This window comes from Diadema antillarum, unplaced genomic scaffold (assembly GCF_040938485.1).
Source record: "Diadema antillarum isolate AM-2024a unplaced genomic scaffold, OU_Dant_1.0 scf00000103, whole genome shotgun sequence".
Taxonomy (NCBI): domain Eukaryota; kingdom Metazoa; phylum Echinodermata; class Echinoidea; order Diadematoida; family Diadematidae; genus Diadema; species Diadema antillarum.
The window spans coordinates 6,707,241-6,722,511 of record NW_027270992.1 but is presented as its reverse complement, the minus strand read 5'-3'; the positions used below and the strand labels follow the sequence as shown (position 1 = coordinate 6,722,511).

Genomic DNA, 15,271 nt, shown 5'->3' with positions numbered 1-15,271 from the left:
ACCTAAATTGTTTATCATAATCCGCATTATGCGTATAGTGGAAGCCGGAAACAAAACCTATCTTTCGTGAGGCATAACATGTATATAAGACATGAAGAAAGGAAATAATTGTATACTTATTAGAAACTATGTATGCCAAGCAGGCCTACTGTTTTCTCGATTTCAAGTATCCTAAAATTTTATATTGTTCCCATCACGATAACATAATATGAACAATAATGTTTCAACGACTTGCTGCGCGCCTACGACATTGCACTACTCTGACACCGGAAGTCAAACACGTCGAACATGAATGCTCTCGATCTCTCGACATCTATAGCATTTCCGTGTCTTGGGCGTTTTTCTGGTCATGCTGGTTGCGCTATTACCAGGGATACTCAGGTTTTGGCAGAATATTATGGCATATATCTGATGACTTTGGAAACAGCCAGACTATCATAGTGCGTTCTTTTCTTATGCATCTCGCAAACATGGGCAATAAAATGAAGCTATGTTGGATCGCGTCTTCTGTTATTGCAGTCGCGTTGATTTTGATGGTGGGAGAACACCTCAGCTCTGATATCTTGCGTCGAACTCACATCATTCCGATACAATCTCGGCTACATCTCTCCCCGGTCCTAGTAAGAGGCGGGCCTGAACAGGTATCGGTACTGATATTTGTCGTTCCGTAGTATACTAGTATTAGGGCAAATGTTATGCTCTTAAAATATATTTCAGACATTTTTGTCTAATTTCACATCATGTGAAATCGATAGTGCCATGTGTAGATTTGTGCATGGACTTTATTGCGTTCCCAGAGCAGATAAGACAGCGTATAGCTTCACCCGCGTAGAATTTATGCATGCCTTCGTGTTTTGTTCTGCCTCCTTGAGCAGAAAATATATCGTGCGTTCTCGTTCGTTATGATTTGTGATTAATATTGAAAGCATTCTTATTCCTCATCCTAATCACTATAAATTCTGAAACTATATAGGTCAATCCAATTATGACCGATATGTTGAGATGCCTACGTTTAAACGTTATCCGGAAGTCTCCTAAGGGCTTCGTTTCACTACATAGATATTATACAACACACTAAATAACATGTCTATCCATGCCCCTGAGAGCCGAGCATGCTGGGAGTGCTGCAGAACCCTGACCTTTTACATTTTCTTTGTGAAAAATGAGGAAGCACTCCACCGTTTGTTTGTTTGTAACTAAAAATGACATAACTAAATTATAAAGGAGCAAACAAGGCAGTACAGTCTCATGACCAATTATAGCATAATCATTAGAATGATAGAATGATAGATAGAATGATTTGCTTTATTGTCCATAAAGGAAATTCTCTTTTCACTGTTTTTTTTACATGCATGTAGTCCACATAGTGAACAAGACAAAGATTACAATTACATACAAATTGACAAATTCATCATAATTCAGAGGTAAATATTGCATAACATATAATTCTGCTTGCCCAATGTATACATAAGGATAGCATATGAAATAAACCAAGTATGGATGATATACAACTTGTAAATCAATTTTAGCCAAAATATTCTGTATTATATAAAGTCAAAAAAAACTTTCATAATTGCTCATAAAATGTTTTCGTAAAAAAAAACCCCCATATGATATAATCTTTAATTACAACATATGTGTTTCAGTTACAAAAATATATATACATGGTGAGATATATGTGTGTGCAATAGCGTTTGAGAGTAATATGAGGTATAGTGTGAGTGTGTGTATGGGTGCGTGTGTGTGTGTGTGTTTGTGTGAGTAAATTCTTCTTACACACAATATTTCAGAATTACGTCATCAATGTAATGTTACATCAATGTTACATCTGATACACACACACACACACACACACACACACACACACACACAAAAATAGGCTTATCCATAGTTATTACGATCAATTGATATCTGGGTAGGTATTCATGACGGGTGTGACACAGACCTTCGGACTTGCGCATTATAGAGATGTATGGCGTTAGGGTGGGATTTCACGGAGCACGCGAACGATTTGCGAAGGACGCGAATGACAAAATCCAACATTCGGAAAAGTTTTTCTCCGAATGTGTTCCGACAATGAAGCCGAAAACTAATGTTGCGCATTTTGCGCGAAGTTTCCACGACGTTTGTGCGAATGTCGTGTGTATCATTGCTAAAGTACAGCATGTTACGTACACGAAGAACTCGCGACGGAAATGCGAACAACGAAACATTTATTATTATTATTTTTTTTTTACTTAGATTTTTTGGGCCTGATGTTACCATCATAATTTGATGAGAGGTGGCCCTAGATTACCAAATTTTAAACCATAATCAAAATAACTTATACACTGTATGGATATACAAAATAACAAAAATCATTTCTTACAACAAACTAATTAAATACGAATTAACACAATTCTTAAATCTGTCCATATTTGGAGCTAGAGGAAACATATTGGTGGGAAGTGAGTTCCACAGCCGAGTCGTCCTTGGTATGTAAGAAGACTGATGGAGATACGTGTTCGACTTTGGTACAGTAACTCTGTAGGGGTGAGCAGTTGCAGAAGAGCGTGTCAATCGAACATTGGAGACCAGTGGTGGAAGAATTCCAGACAGCTCAAGGGACGGTCTCAATTTCCAATAATCATGGGAGAAAATGTACCCAAGGAGAGGTGGAAGCTGTCTTGAGTTGAATTTTTTTTCTTTTAGGCCATGGGGTGAAGCTGAAAAAGAGGCTTAGAAAATGGGTTTCGTTCCAGCAACACTGGCACTACTTTCTGAATGCGGAAATGTGATGTTTTGTACATCCTAAATATACTGTAAAAAGTTCTCCTCGAAATATCCTGTAGTTTTTGCGAAAATCCATATTTTATAAACTGCGACCAGCAGCCAAATACACATATCGTAATGGGGCTGTGAACTGTAGCATACAGGATCATGACGGAAGTTTTATCGCGGACAAATATCAGCTTAAAATCGGGAAAAAATCTTCAATTTGAAGACTTATTAACAAATTTGAAGTATTGGTAACAGCGTTCGTGCAAGGTTTGCTTCTGCAAATAGTTCCTTTCTGTTCAAATTGATGACTAAATGTGACTCGGTCGAGAGGAAACTGGGAGAACTACGCTGAATTGACGGTCAGCGCAGGCGCACACATCACTGCGCACAAATTTCGAATCCATTGACTGGATATTAGATGTCTGTGTGTGCATGCGTTGGCCGTCAATTCAGTGTAGTTCTCCCAGTTTCCTCTCGACCGAGTCACATTTAGTCATCAATTTGAACAGAAAGGAACTATTTGCAGAAGCAAACCTTGCACGAACTCTGTTATCAATACTTCAAATTTATTGATAAGTCTTCAAATTGAAGATTTTATCCCGATTTAAGTTGATTTTTGTCCGCGATAACACTTTCGTCATGATCCTGTATGCTACAGTTCACAGCCCCATGACGCTATGCGTATGGGGCTGCTGGCCGCAGTTATGCGTATGGGGCTGCTAGCCGCAGTATAGTTCCCATAGTGTTTCTAAGCTGAAGTACGTGTACATATACACATTTGTAAAGCACTGCTTTTAGCCATATACCTAGAAAAAAAGTGAAGTTTTGGTTTAATAGTTGCATTATATCTCATGTTTCAGCTTTTCCTGATGCTGGCTATGCAAAGGAAGACAAGAGCAAAGTGGTTCGAGACCATTGAAGAGAGAGAGCACTGACTGACCGTCAGAGGTCAAGGCAAATGCCTTATATTCTGTTCAAAGACATGTTATTAATCAAATGACTAATCATTCAAGGCAAAAAAAAATGAAAAAAATTCAGTGCGTTTGTTTGTGTGTGTCCGCGTGCATGTGGGAGAATCTTATTGTACACACACACACACACACCCTCACATGCACACACACATACGCACACACATAGTTATGAAGATTCAATATACCCAAGTGTATTAAAATATTATTCTACATGCCTTGGCCATTAATCACATCAGCATCATAAAAAAGATTATCATAAACATGAACACACACAATGATATAATACATGTATTGATCAGTGCATTACACATACACAGGTGCATAAAAACGCTGACATATCATATACACTCACACGCACACATACAAACTCATTTACACACATGAGACATTACTATTAAACAGATCATATTGTTTATCAGTAAACATGTTTTTCTTTTCTTCTTCTTCTTCTTAAGAAGCTTTAATATACTTAGATCACATAGCAATCACGTTGTTCATGAAATATTATACAGTACTTTAGGAAATTTAATCTTCATAAAATTTCCTGAAGTTTTCATTGCTATTATTAGGTTACAACATGGTGGGACACTACCTCCTTTCATGTAAGATAGCTCAAAATGATAATCAGTCAAATTTTCTAGTTTTAATAAATTTCCTGGAACATTCCATGGTCCAAATATCCTTGAAAGGGTGTAAAAGTTTTGAAAAATGCCAATATATAAAATAAAGGCAAAATTATAGTTTACCCATTCATGAGTGAAAACTGTTGGACTCTGTATTGGAGGCAGTGTGTACCTGAAAATCTCGGAGAGAATAAAACAGGTTTGGCATTAAAAATTATGATAACATTGCAATTAACTTCCAATATCAGAGGATCAGTGCAAACCTGACTCCACTTATGCACAATTTTCATTTGGCTGGTGTGTATTAGTTTTAGCAAACTGATTTTGTACTCACACCTACATTGTACTGACCTTTCTACATGAACATTCTGTTTCAGTATTGATAATATTTACATATTTTTTTTCCCAGAGTGGGAGAAACAAATTTTAATTGTAGTCATTCAGTTTTATGAAAAAAAAAACACACTTAGGAAAACATCTTTGTTCTTAGAATAATTCAACCCTAATCAAATCATAATACATGTAGTGGGCAGAAATGTTTGCTAAAGGGCAAACAATCACTTACTGAGGCAAGGAGTCAAAACATGTTGCATAAACATTGGCATTCAAAATACAGGAAGCAATCTGTATTACAAAGACATTTTATCATGCACAACTTTGGTAAGATGTCAATTCTTGAATATCAATCACATTGACCAAAGCATTGGTGCATATACAGTACATTCTGTTGTTTCTGAACTTTGCACTGAAGTTCTTTGTGTATGTGTGTGAATGTTTCAGTGGTGTATATATATTGCTCCATTTTATCAAGGACAACTTATAGTAACATGACAATGTTTTCATGCTTCAATATCAATCATATTATCCTATTTCCCTTGGCAAGTAAATGAGCAGGTTGACTCTGTTGCAAATGATGCATTTTACAGGCAACACAGCAGAACCTGAAGAGCTTCCAGAAGAAAATCTTGATCTTGATGTGAGCGTCTTAGGGGAGGAAACAGATGCTCCTGCTGACGGACCAGGCTCCTCCTTCAGCTTTCGTTTCCTAGCGAGATTCAGGCGTTTGCTATCTATAAACCTCTTGTAGCACATTTCATGGAACCCTATTTAATACAATGGAGAAATGAACAGCAATGATTAGCCGTTGGATTTTGTTAGGGGGAAAAAAGGCTAAACGCTAGAGGGAGGGGTTGAACATCACACTCAATATCATTAAATGTACGGTAGACTATTGACTGCCAATATTTGAATCTTGTAATTACCAATAGGCCCTAGTACTATGCCAGGTAATCATTAACACCTCATGATCATTGTCATCATCAACTACTTCAACTTGTACTTGCAGTGCAATTACTGATTTTAAATTACATCTACAGCTTTCAGCACCTGATCACATGCAATATCAATTATCATAATTATGAATACAACTGCCTTATCATCATTAATACTAGTAATCCTTGGCCTTTCACTATCGCCACCACCCACTGCTTTATAGTTTGGTACAACATAATGGTAATCATATGTTTTAGGGAGTTTAATTGTTGAAATTATGTTATTGTCATTGTTGGTTTTTTAGACCTATTTATATCAAATATTAATAAGTCAATTTAATGAGATGCCAAATGTGTGTTTTGAGGGGGGATTCGCCAATTTCGGGGTGAGAGAAACAGGATGGATTTTTAATATTAATACTCCATGGCCATGATTATGAAAATATGAATTTACATGCAGTTTAGACCTTTTTCAATCCAGTCCTGTGTGTCAAGATTTTTACAAAACAGTATCACCAATCAGCCACATCATTCTAACCTGGGCTGTACATAGAACAACATGTAAAATTACATCTAACGGTTAAGGCTACATTATAACGGCGCTATGCCATGCCAAGGTGAAATTCTTATCTAAAATGTAACAGACACGCTAACGGCTAAGCTACTGCATTAGCGCCCATTATGACATACACAAGCAACGTTCATAACATAGCTAACGTTGTACTTGTATGTAGTCATCATGGTCATTAACTGACATTACGCATATAACATTGACATGAGAGAGACTGCATTGCAGTGTCGACTGCTACGACTGTACGCACGTAAACTAACCTGTAAATTATCCTACGGCTACGTAGGTTGCAGTTGAGTCAGTCCCCCGAGCAGCTGAATCACTTCGTTCTGGTCTGCGATTTCACGGTCTCCCCCACTCAATTTGATCCACTCTTTGGCACACAAAATAGGTTTCGTCTATCTTAGGTTTGTCATAGCCGTGAAATTTTCAAACTTCATCGATGTTACATGCATAATAACGCATCTTAAAAGTTTCGGCAGAGCAGACGACGTAGACGCGTCGACAGGCTCACAGGGGGCGGCCATTTTGACTCGTAAACGATAATTCTCGATTCGGATTGGATAACATACATCACATGATCGTTCGCGAATGAATATCGTACACGGCAAAGTGTACATATTGAGCTCCTCAGTGACAAAAAAGTTCACTGTTTCCCCCTAAATTACCAAAATACTACAGGAGGGTTTGTGTCGAACTTTTTCCTGTAGCCTTTTTGGGTATTTTTTTACACGTAGCTGTGGAGAAATTTTAGTGCCGCAGTTGTCGGAACGAAACAAGCGAAAAAACCAGCTCACCCCATGGCCTATTTCCTCTATTTCTCCTTTCTTTTTCTCTCATTTATCTATCGTGTGCTTGCCTACATTCTTTTTCCTAATACCTATCTCCACTAAAAACGAGCATCTGATTTTTCTTTTCAGTTCCTCCGACACATAATCTCTATAGTTCAAATGAAATTTTACATACTTAAGATTAATTTTAAGTGTATTCTGCGATTTTTTTTTGTATATCAAACGTTTCTTTCTCTTTGCTAGTCTTTAATTTCTTTTGTTACTATAGCTGTTAATAATTTTTTGATGTTTAGATGTATGCTACGATCTTTATCTGTAGAAAACGTATAAGTCATACATCCCCCAAACGTGCGCTAAACGTTCGCGAGAATGTCTCAAAAGGTACGCCAACAGTTTGCGATTACGTCGTAAAATAATCGGAAAAACTTTGCAGATTTCGCATAACATACGCGAGGCATTCTCCAAAGTTTCGGAGTCTGTTTGGGGTTTCACCAACATTTTGTGAACATCGCGCGTGTCTTGCGAAGGTCTTGCGCATATGACGAGGCTTTAAAGACACTTTCGAGAACAATTCACGAGCAAATCACGACCAAGTGTGCGGAAAAGGTTCGCAAAAAATTTCAAACTTTTTTGAAATTCTCGCCGAAGTAAAAACGACATTCGCGAACAACTGACGACGCTTCCGAACCCTCACGTTCGTTTGGCGAACTTTTGCAGACTAAAATACGAATGCTGGATTTTGCCATTCGCGTCCTTCGCAAATCGTTCGCGTGCTCCGTGAAATCCCACCCTAACTTAGGGATGAACGATTGCCTAACATAATTGCATAAATCATTACAAGGCAACGCTGATTCTACAACGGAGGCAGGAGACCGTGAGCATTACAATGGTTTGAATGGACAGACACCTCACAGGAAATTTAGCTCAGGTTTGCATGCCTCTAACAAAAGGCAGATTTTTTTTTTTTTTTTTTTTTTTTTTGCAATAGAGATATGTCGTGCATGGGAGAGAGTAAAGCCGCACCAGCGTCCCCAACCCGTGCCGAGTCGGGGTCGCATTGCAGCCCTATTGCTATTGATGTACCACCCGATATGGCCTAGCATTTTGGTGACCAGAGACCAAAATACAGGGTTTGACATTGAAATTTGTAGCCATACTGTTAGATAAGATACTTACAATCAGAGGCGCGGAAATCGATTTACAATACGATCTGTTTTAAGAGCCCAGTGAAAGATTTTATCCGAGGTTTTAGTCCTTCCACACTTCGTATCATAGTAAAACTTCCACAGCGCATGCGCTAACAGCCTTGCTGTCGATAGGTATGGATAAAACGTAGCACATATTACAATACACAATGTATGCGTGTGGAAAAAAAAACAGGACGGCGAGCTGTGAACTGACGGCGAGCTGTGAACTGAAATGAATATTCATTTGCGCATGCGCAGATCATTTTATTTACGTGATATGTTCAAAATGGCGATTCGCATCTCGCGGAGATGGTCTCAAATGGCGTTTTCACACCAGCCCGTTAAAAATCCAAGCTCGAGATATTTTTCGCAATCGCCAATTAGCGCGCTATTTCATTTTCTATTCACATCAGCCCAAAGAGAATTAGCCCGAATTTTTTTTTCGAGCCGTAATTCGACAGCTGAGCATGCGCAAACAGTGTCGGGTATACCAGTAGAGCGCGCGCTTTCGGGTCACACACGCTAGGCATGATAGGATGCATCGCGCTAATTTCTTGAGGCGATTTCACATTATCAAATAGCACGCTAGTTCGCCAATTATCCCGTTATTTCAGAAACTTCCCGAGTTGGACTTGAGAAATTTGCTCGATCAGAGCAATACAATTAGCGCACTAATTTGAGTTCACATTATCAAATAGCGCGCTATTTCGTGATCGGGTTAATTTCCCAAGTCAGAAAATAGCGCGCTATTTCGAAACATCGGGCTGATGTGAAAACGCCTAATGATGATGACGATTAATCTTGTTTTCGGAGGTAATGGTTGCCTATAATATTCAACAATATGGTATTACAACATGTGGCTTTTCGTTGCGAATCCAAGTGTCGTTTTGAACGATGAGTTGTTTACTGAATTGCAAGCATAGCAGTGCTATACAAATGATGCACAGGATAGCACGAAATAATCCTGTGCATCATTTATTTTATAAAATGGGTCGAAAACTAACAGCATTTTTCTCTTACCTTTGTGGGTCAAGATGTCCGAAGATGTTCGTCCCAAACATTTACGCACGTCGCACTCGGAAATCCCGCACATAAGTACTGTACGTATAAGAGTATACGTACGCCACACATGTTATGCACAAGAAAGGCCGGCCGGCCGGCAGCCCGAACTAGAAGTTGTTTACAGGACTGACAGCGCGTATGCATGCAATTTAAAGGAGCCGCCGCGCGCACAGACGATCGGCAATAGGATTTAACACGCAGTGCAATGGGACGAAAATAACCAACGCACACGTGACTCATTTCAGCGCTTCCTATTGGCTACATTCTTGAACCCATTTTATAAACTTGATTACTTCACTAAATTGCATACAAATCGTCGGGGCGCTGTTACTGGTTACAGCGCCCCGCGCCGGGGTTAGGGAGAGAGATAATTTTTATAGGGTAGTGCTGTGTGTGTATTGCAGCTGTGCATTAGATGCTTGTGCTGGGGCCACGTAACATATCATACATTCATCGTATAATCATCAATGTCAATATAGGATAAGGGATGAGACCATCCAAATCTAAGCAAGAGGGTTGCTTTTTTATGTTACCGAATAAATTGCGTAAAAATGTACTTCTTTATGCTATAGGAAAATAGGGAGTCGCAGGTACGGCATTCCATGCATCTGGTCTGTAATTCCCGACTGACCTGTGTGATTATTAAGTGTTTTTTTTTTTAATGAATCGAAATTTCTTGAGTGTAAAGTGTAGGGTACGTGTAAATTTTTGTACAGTATTATAATTGAAGAAGATTTGAAAGAACTGCTTCAGCAAGTTTTCGATGCATGTGTGAAGGCTCCAGACACATTAGCGGTCACCCGCGGCCAGGATCTACTAAAGGTTAATGTCGGGCTACCGAATTTCCAAAAAGATTATGTTTTGGTGACCAGATCGGGCAGTTGAAATTCAAAATTAGATTTTATATAATTTCCTTTTATTCGGGCAAACAGAATATCAAAGTCAAAGATTAGAGAAAAAATGTTAGTGTCGAGCCCTGTTAGTACATGATTAATACGGTATTAAGGTATTGTATATTATAGTTATGGAATTTATGTATATTATCAATACTGATGTCAGTGAGTTTACGTGCTCAAATGACAGGTCACTATTCGCTGAATACGCAGAGTGTAAACATTCCTGCTGGAAATATTACATTGTCTCACAGTGTGTAAAACAATGCGAAACGCAGTGTGAAATATGTTCACATTGTTAAATTCCAGCGATTTAACATTGTGAAGGAATTTGTGAACATAATTGTGAATCATCAATTTACAGTGTGCAACCGAACATTTTGTGAACACTCTGTGAAAACCACCTCACAGTGTGAAATTATCGACTTCACACTGTTAAATTCGAGCGTTTTCACATCCTTATGGTCATGCTGATCAACATAATAATGAACACACCGTGAACACACTGTAGGGTGCTGCGTTCTTTATAGAAGGGGTATTCTGATTGCCTCCTTTTTTTGGGGGGGGGGGGGGTCATAAAAATAACTAACGTACAATTGCGTCTTACCTGTAGTTTATAAAAACTAATGAAGACCGAATGGTACGTTACATGCAGATGTTTCCATTTTTTGTAGAAGCGGTAAAGTGTTCCCTTTTAGAGCGTTTTAACATTGCAGGGCCGGATACAGGATTTACGTAAATGGGGGTGCCTTTACGAGTGGAGGCGCACGCATCCCTCGTTTTTTTCTTTTTATTTCATTTGTTTTGATAACAAATAAAAATACACGGGGCACGCCCGGCGTGCCCCCCCCCCCCCCCTCCAATCGGCCAGTGCATTGTGAACATATTTTGAATCACTAATTTACAGTGTGAAACAGAACTTCATGTGAACACTCTGTGAAAACCACGCCACAGTGTGAAATCATCTTCACACTGTTAAATTCGAGCGTTTTCACATCCTGCTGGTCACGCTGGTCGACAATAATGTTGTGAACACACTGTGGTTTATACACTATGGTTTGCTTGTTTGTTTTTTCTTGTTTCCCAGCAGTGGTATTCTTCTTGATTCTGCTTGATACGTGACTAAAATAATTTAAGCATTCACATGGTATTTTAACACCTAATGTTTTATTAAACCACAATAATCCTAGGCAAGGCTTTCTGTACTTGCAATGTCTTCTCCTGATATGCATATTTAAGCTTTGACTATACATACGGCATGTCACCTCTAAAACATTGTCTGTTTATTTGTTTACGTAATGTGTTAAACGTCCTTCCGGACGCTATACCCCTCACTTTCAAAGCGGTGGAAGGGCGGGTCAATGGCACCTGTTCATAATCATGTATCCGTTAATTATTTATCTTGATGTTCTTTTTGAAGGTGTCATTATGAAACCATGTGTCACCATGTAATTCAGCTGTTTTATTTCTTTCGGTTCTTAAATCGGGAATTCATTGTTGTTGTTGTTGCTACGGGCAACTCTTGTGAAATTCTGTGAACTGAACATGCATGAATCTACATCGCCGAAGTGATCTGAATTACACGTACCCCTATTTTCTCCTTATTTTCAATTCTAAGACACGGTCGATGACCGTGATCTGCATTTTAAGACCCAATGTTTTATTGAACCACAAGAATCCTAAGGTAAGGTTTTCTGTTGATGTAATGTCTACTCTTGATTTGCATTGTTAAGCATTGACTTCGGACGGCATGTCACTTCTAAAGCATTGTCTGATTATTTACTTTATATACGTAATGACATGTGTTCAACCCCCTTTCTAAGCGGTTGAAGACATCTGTTCATAATTACATATCCGTCAGTTTATCTTGAGGTTCTTTTTGAAGGTGTCATTATGTAACCTTGTGTCACCATCAGATTTTTTTTTACTCTCGGTTTTTTTTTGATTTTTTTTGTTTTAATATATACCTTTGATAGGTCAAGCCCATGGGGTCAAGCCCCCTCCCCCATGTTTTGTTGTTGTTGTTGGTTTTTTTTAACCAGGGGTATTCTTTGTTAACAATTTTAAACTGTCACATCATCAACAATTCCATCCAAAGTATGCAACTCTTTGTATGGTTTTTAAGCAGTTATTCCGCTTTCTCTTTATAATAGGTGGCATGATATTTCAAGGGTGTTTCTTTTCCTAACACCCTAATAACCCACCATGTGATTCAGCCTTTTCATTTCTAACTGTTCTTTTTAATCGGGAATTCACTAGTTTGACGAAAGACAGGTCATGCCTTTCTCTTTTTTTTTCTTGATTGTTATGGGCAGCGTTTGTTAATTTTTATAAACAAAACATGCATGCAACTGGCTACATTGCCGAAGTGGTCTATTGAATTCCAAGTACCTCTATTTTCATCTCATGTTTTCAATTCTATGACATGGTTAATGTCTCAGCCTGTGATCTGCATTTTAAGGCCTGATGTTCTACATTGAACCACATGAATCCTATGTAATGCTTTCTGTATATGTATGTCTATACTCTTGATTTGCATTATCAAAGGGATGGTACAGTATTGGTGGAGAATTGGGCTTTTAACTTTTTGCGAGATACATTGTACCAAGAGAACACTTATGAAATAGCACAGGGCATACCATTCTAAGAGGAATTCAAAGTTTATGTGATGAAAATCGGTTTGGAAAAAACAAAGTAAAACAAAGCGATCATGATAAAAGATGGGTCCCGCACTTTATTAGAATCGCTCTGTTTTGGATATCTCAGCCATTTTCAAAACCAATTTTCATCAAATTTCTGGGAAATTAAACATAGTGGAAAAAATTAGTGCGAAGGAGTATGATTATGACATATACGGGAGTACATCTATGTGACGGTGTGAGATACTCGGCAAGGGAGCGAAGCGACCGAGCGGGGGCAGGGTGACCCCCTCCCACGGTAGGGACTTTTTGTAAAAAAACAGAGTACAAAAGTCGTGTTTATAGAGCATTTAAAAGCAAATTTCTAGGAAATCAAACTTAGTGGGGAAAAATTAGTGCGAAGGACTATGATTATAACATACGGGAGTACATTTGTGACCCTGCACCTCAAAACAAACAAAAAGTCGCCAGACATGAATTTTTAGTTAAGACCATATTTTGAAAAAGCAGACTTTAAGCTTTAAAATGATGTATAACTCAAATCAAATGGACTCTCCTAACCTATCTAAATATTGGAAAGAAAGCACAAACTCAGGAAAAGTGTGAACTGAGAAAAGAGGCTCTGAAGTACAGTGTCTATTCAAGCGCTTAATCTTTACCAAACCGTGCTGGCTGTGCGATGAATGGGACAAAAAACAGGAAGTAAACCACCAGAGTAACAACAATGAAGGAATTATCAGATTAAACTTAAATTAAGCATGCCTCATTAACACATTCTGTCCATAATTAATGCCAACTTTCAAAGCAGTAGCATTATCCTTTCAAAAGTTATTAGAGTTCAAAGTGAAGAAAGTGGACAAGGTTTTTCAGAAATGAAAAAGGGATTCTAAAGACACACCTAATCACACTATTCTACCAAAAATGTTCGAGATAAACTGCTTAAAAAACACACTTTTCTGCCCGTTTTATGATACCAAATTTTAGCATAATGTAAAAGAAGACCTGCTCTTTCAGAAAATATGAAAAAGTCAAATTCGGCTAGGTTGACCCATTTCACTTATTTTCAGTCCTCTCGCAAAATCAGTGTGTGCGACTTTATGTTCGTTTTGAGGTGCACGGTCACATTTGTATGACAGTGTGAGATCCTCGGCGAGGGAACGAAGCGACCGAGCGGGGCGAGGGTGTGGGAGGGGGGATATCCCCTCTCACGATAGGGACTTTTTGTAAAAATAGAGTACAAAAGTCGCGTTTGTAGAGCATTTAAAAGCAAATTTCTAGGGAATTAAACATGACGAAAAAAAAACATAGCTTAAAGGACTACGATTATAACATACGGGGGTACATGATTATGTGACCGTGTGAGATCCTCGGTGAGGGAGCGAAGCGACCGAGCGGAGGAGGGTGTGGGAGGGTATCACGGTATGGACTTTTTGTAAAAACCGAGTATAAAAGTCGCGTTTTCAGAACATTTTAATTCAAATTTCTAGGCAATTTAACATAGAAAAAAAAATCACTGCGAAGGGCTATTATCATAACTTATGAAAACTTTTCATTTTACTGTAAGTACGGGCAGAGGAGAGAGTCACTTTCACTTTGCCATTCGTCTGTAATGTATTCATTAAAAGTTTAAACGTGGTTGCATTGTTCGAGCAATAAAAATGATTCTTATATTGCTAAAAAGCCTAGAAGAAAGGGAAAATGTAAGGCTTACTAAAGGTATGTTTCAGGGGGCACACTCGAGGACGCGAGGCTACCATCTTACACTAAATTTACTCATAAGTAAATATTAGTGTATAGGTAATGTATATATATGTTAATAGCGTGTATTATGATCTTCGCGAAAATTTCGCATTTTCAGTTATGAAATTGACAACTTTTAGACAAGAAAAAAAAGTACTTTTACTGTTTATTTTGGTCTTTAAAGGGACCGTACAGTTTTGGTTGACACTTCATTTAAGGTTTCTAACATTTTTGGTGAGATAATGAGAAACCTCTTATGAAATATGAAAGAGCATGTATAATTCTATGAGGAATTCAACGTTTATTTGATGAAAATTGGTTTTGAAATGGCTGAGATACCCAAAAAAAAAGAGCGATTCTAATAAAGTGTGGGACCCACACTTTATAAAGATCGCTTTGTTTTACTTTGTTTTTGGATGTTTCTGTCATTCCAAACTCGATTTTCGTCAAATAAACTTTGAATTCCTCTTAAAATGGTATGTTCTGTACTATATCATAAGTGTTTTCTTGGTATCTCACAAAAAGTTAAAAGCTCAATTCTCATCTCCACCAATTAATACTGTAACATTCCTTTAAATAATTGATTAATTATTTGTCACAGGGGCACGGGGGGGGGGGGTGGAGGCAAAAACTCGTTTTGCCCCTCCCCCCCCCAAAAAAAAATAATAATATTATACACTCACTGTGTAGGCCTATACACTTACTGCCCTGTACTCTTACAAAGGGGGGGGGGTACGGGTCAGAAAAATCACTCAAATCTGAC

General features: G+C 38.3%; 1 protein-coding gene across 1 annotated transcript in view; it reads left to right on the top strand.

Annotated features, from left to right (window-relative positions):
- The first annotated feature begins 326 nt into the window (after positions 1–326).
- Positions 327–15,271, top strand: part of LOC139718967 (NXPE family member 3-like) — a 31,785-nt gene continuing 16,840 nt past the window's right edge. The window contains exon 1 of the mRNA XM_071630412.1: positions 327–641. Within this exon, the coding sequence (XP_071486513.1) occupies positions 456–641 (186 nt within the window). The 5' untranslated portion in view covers positions 327–455. The remainder of the gene's footprint in view (positions 642–15,271) is intronic.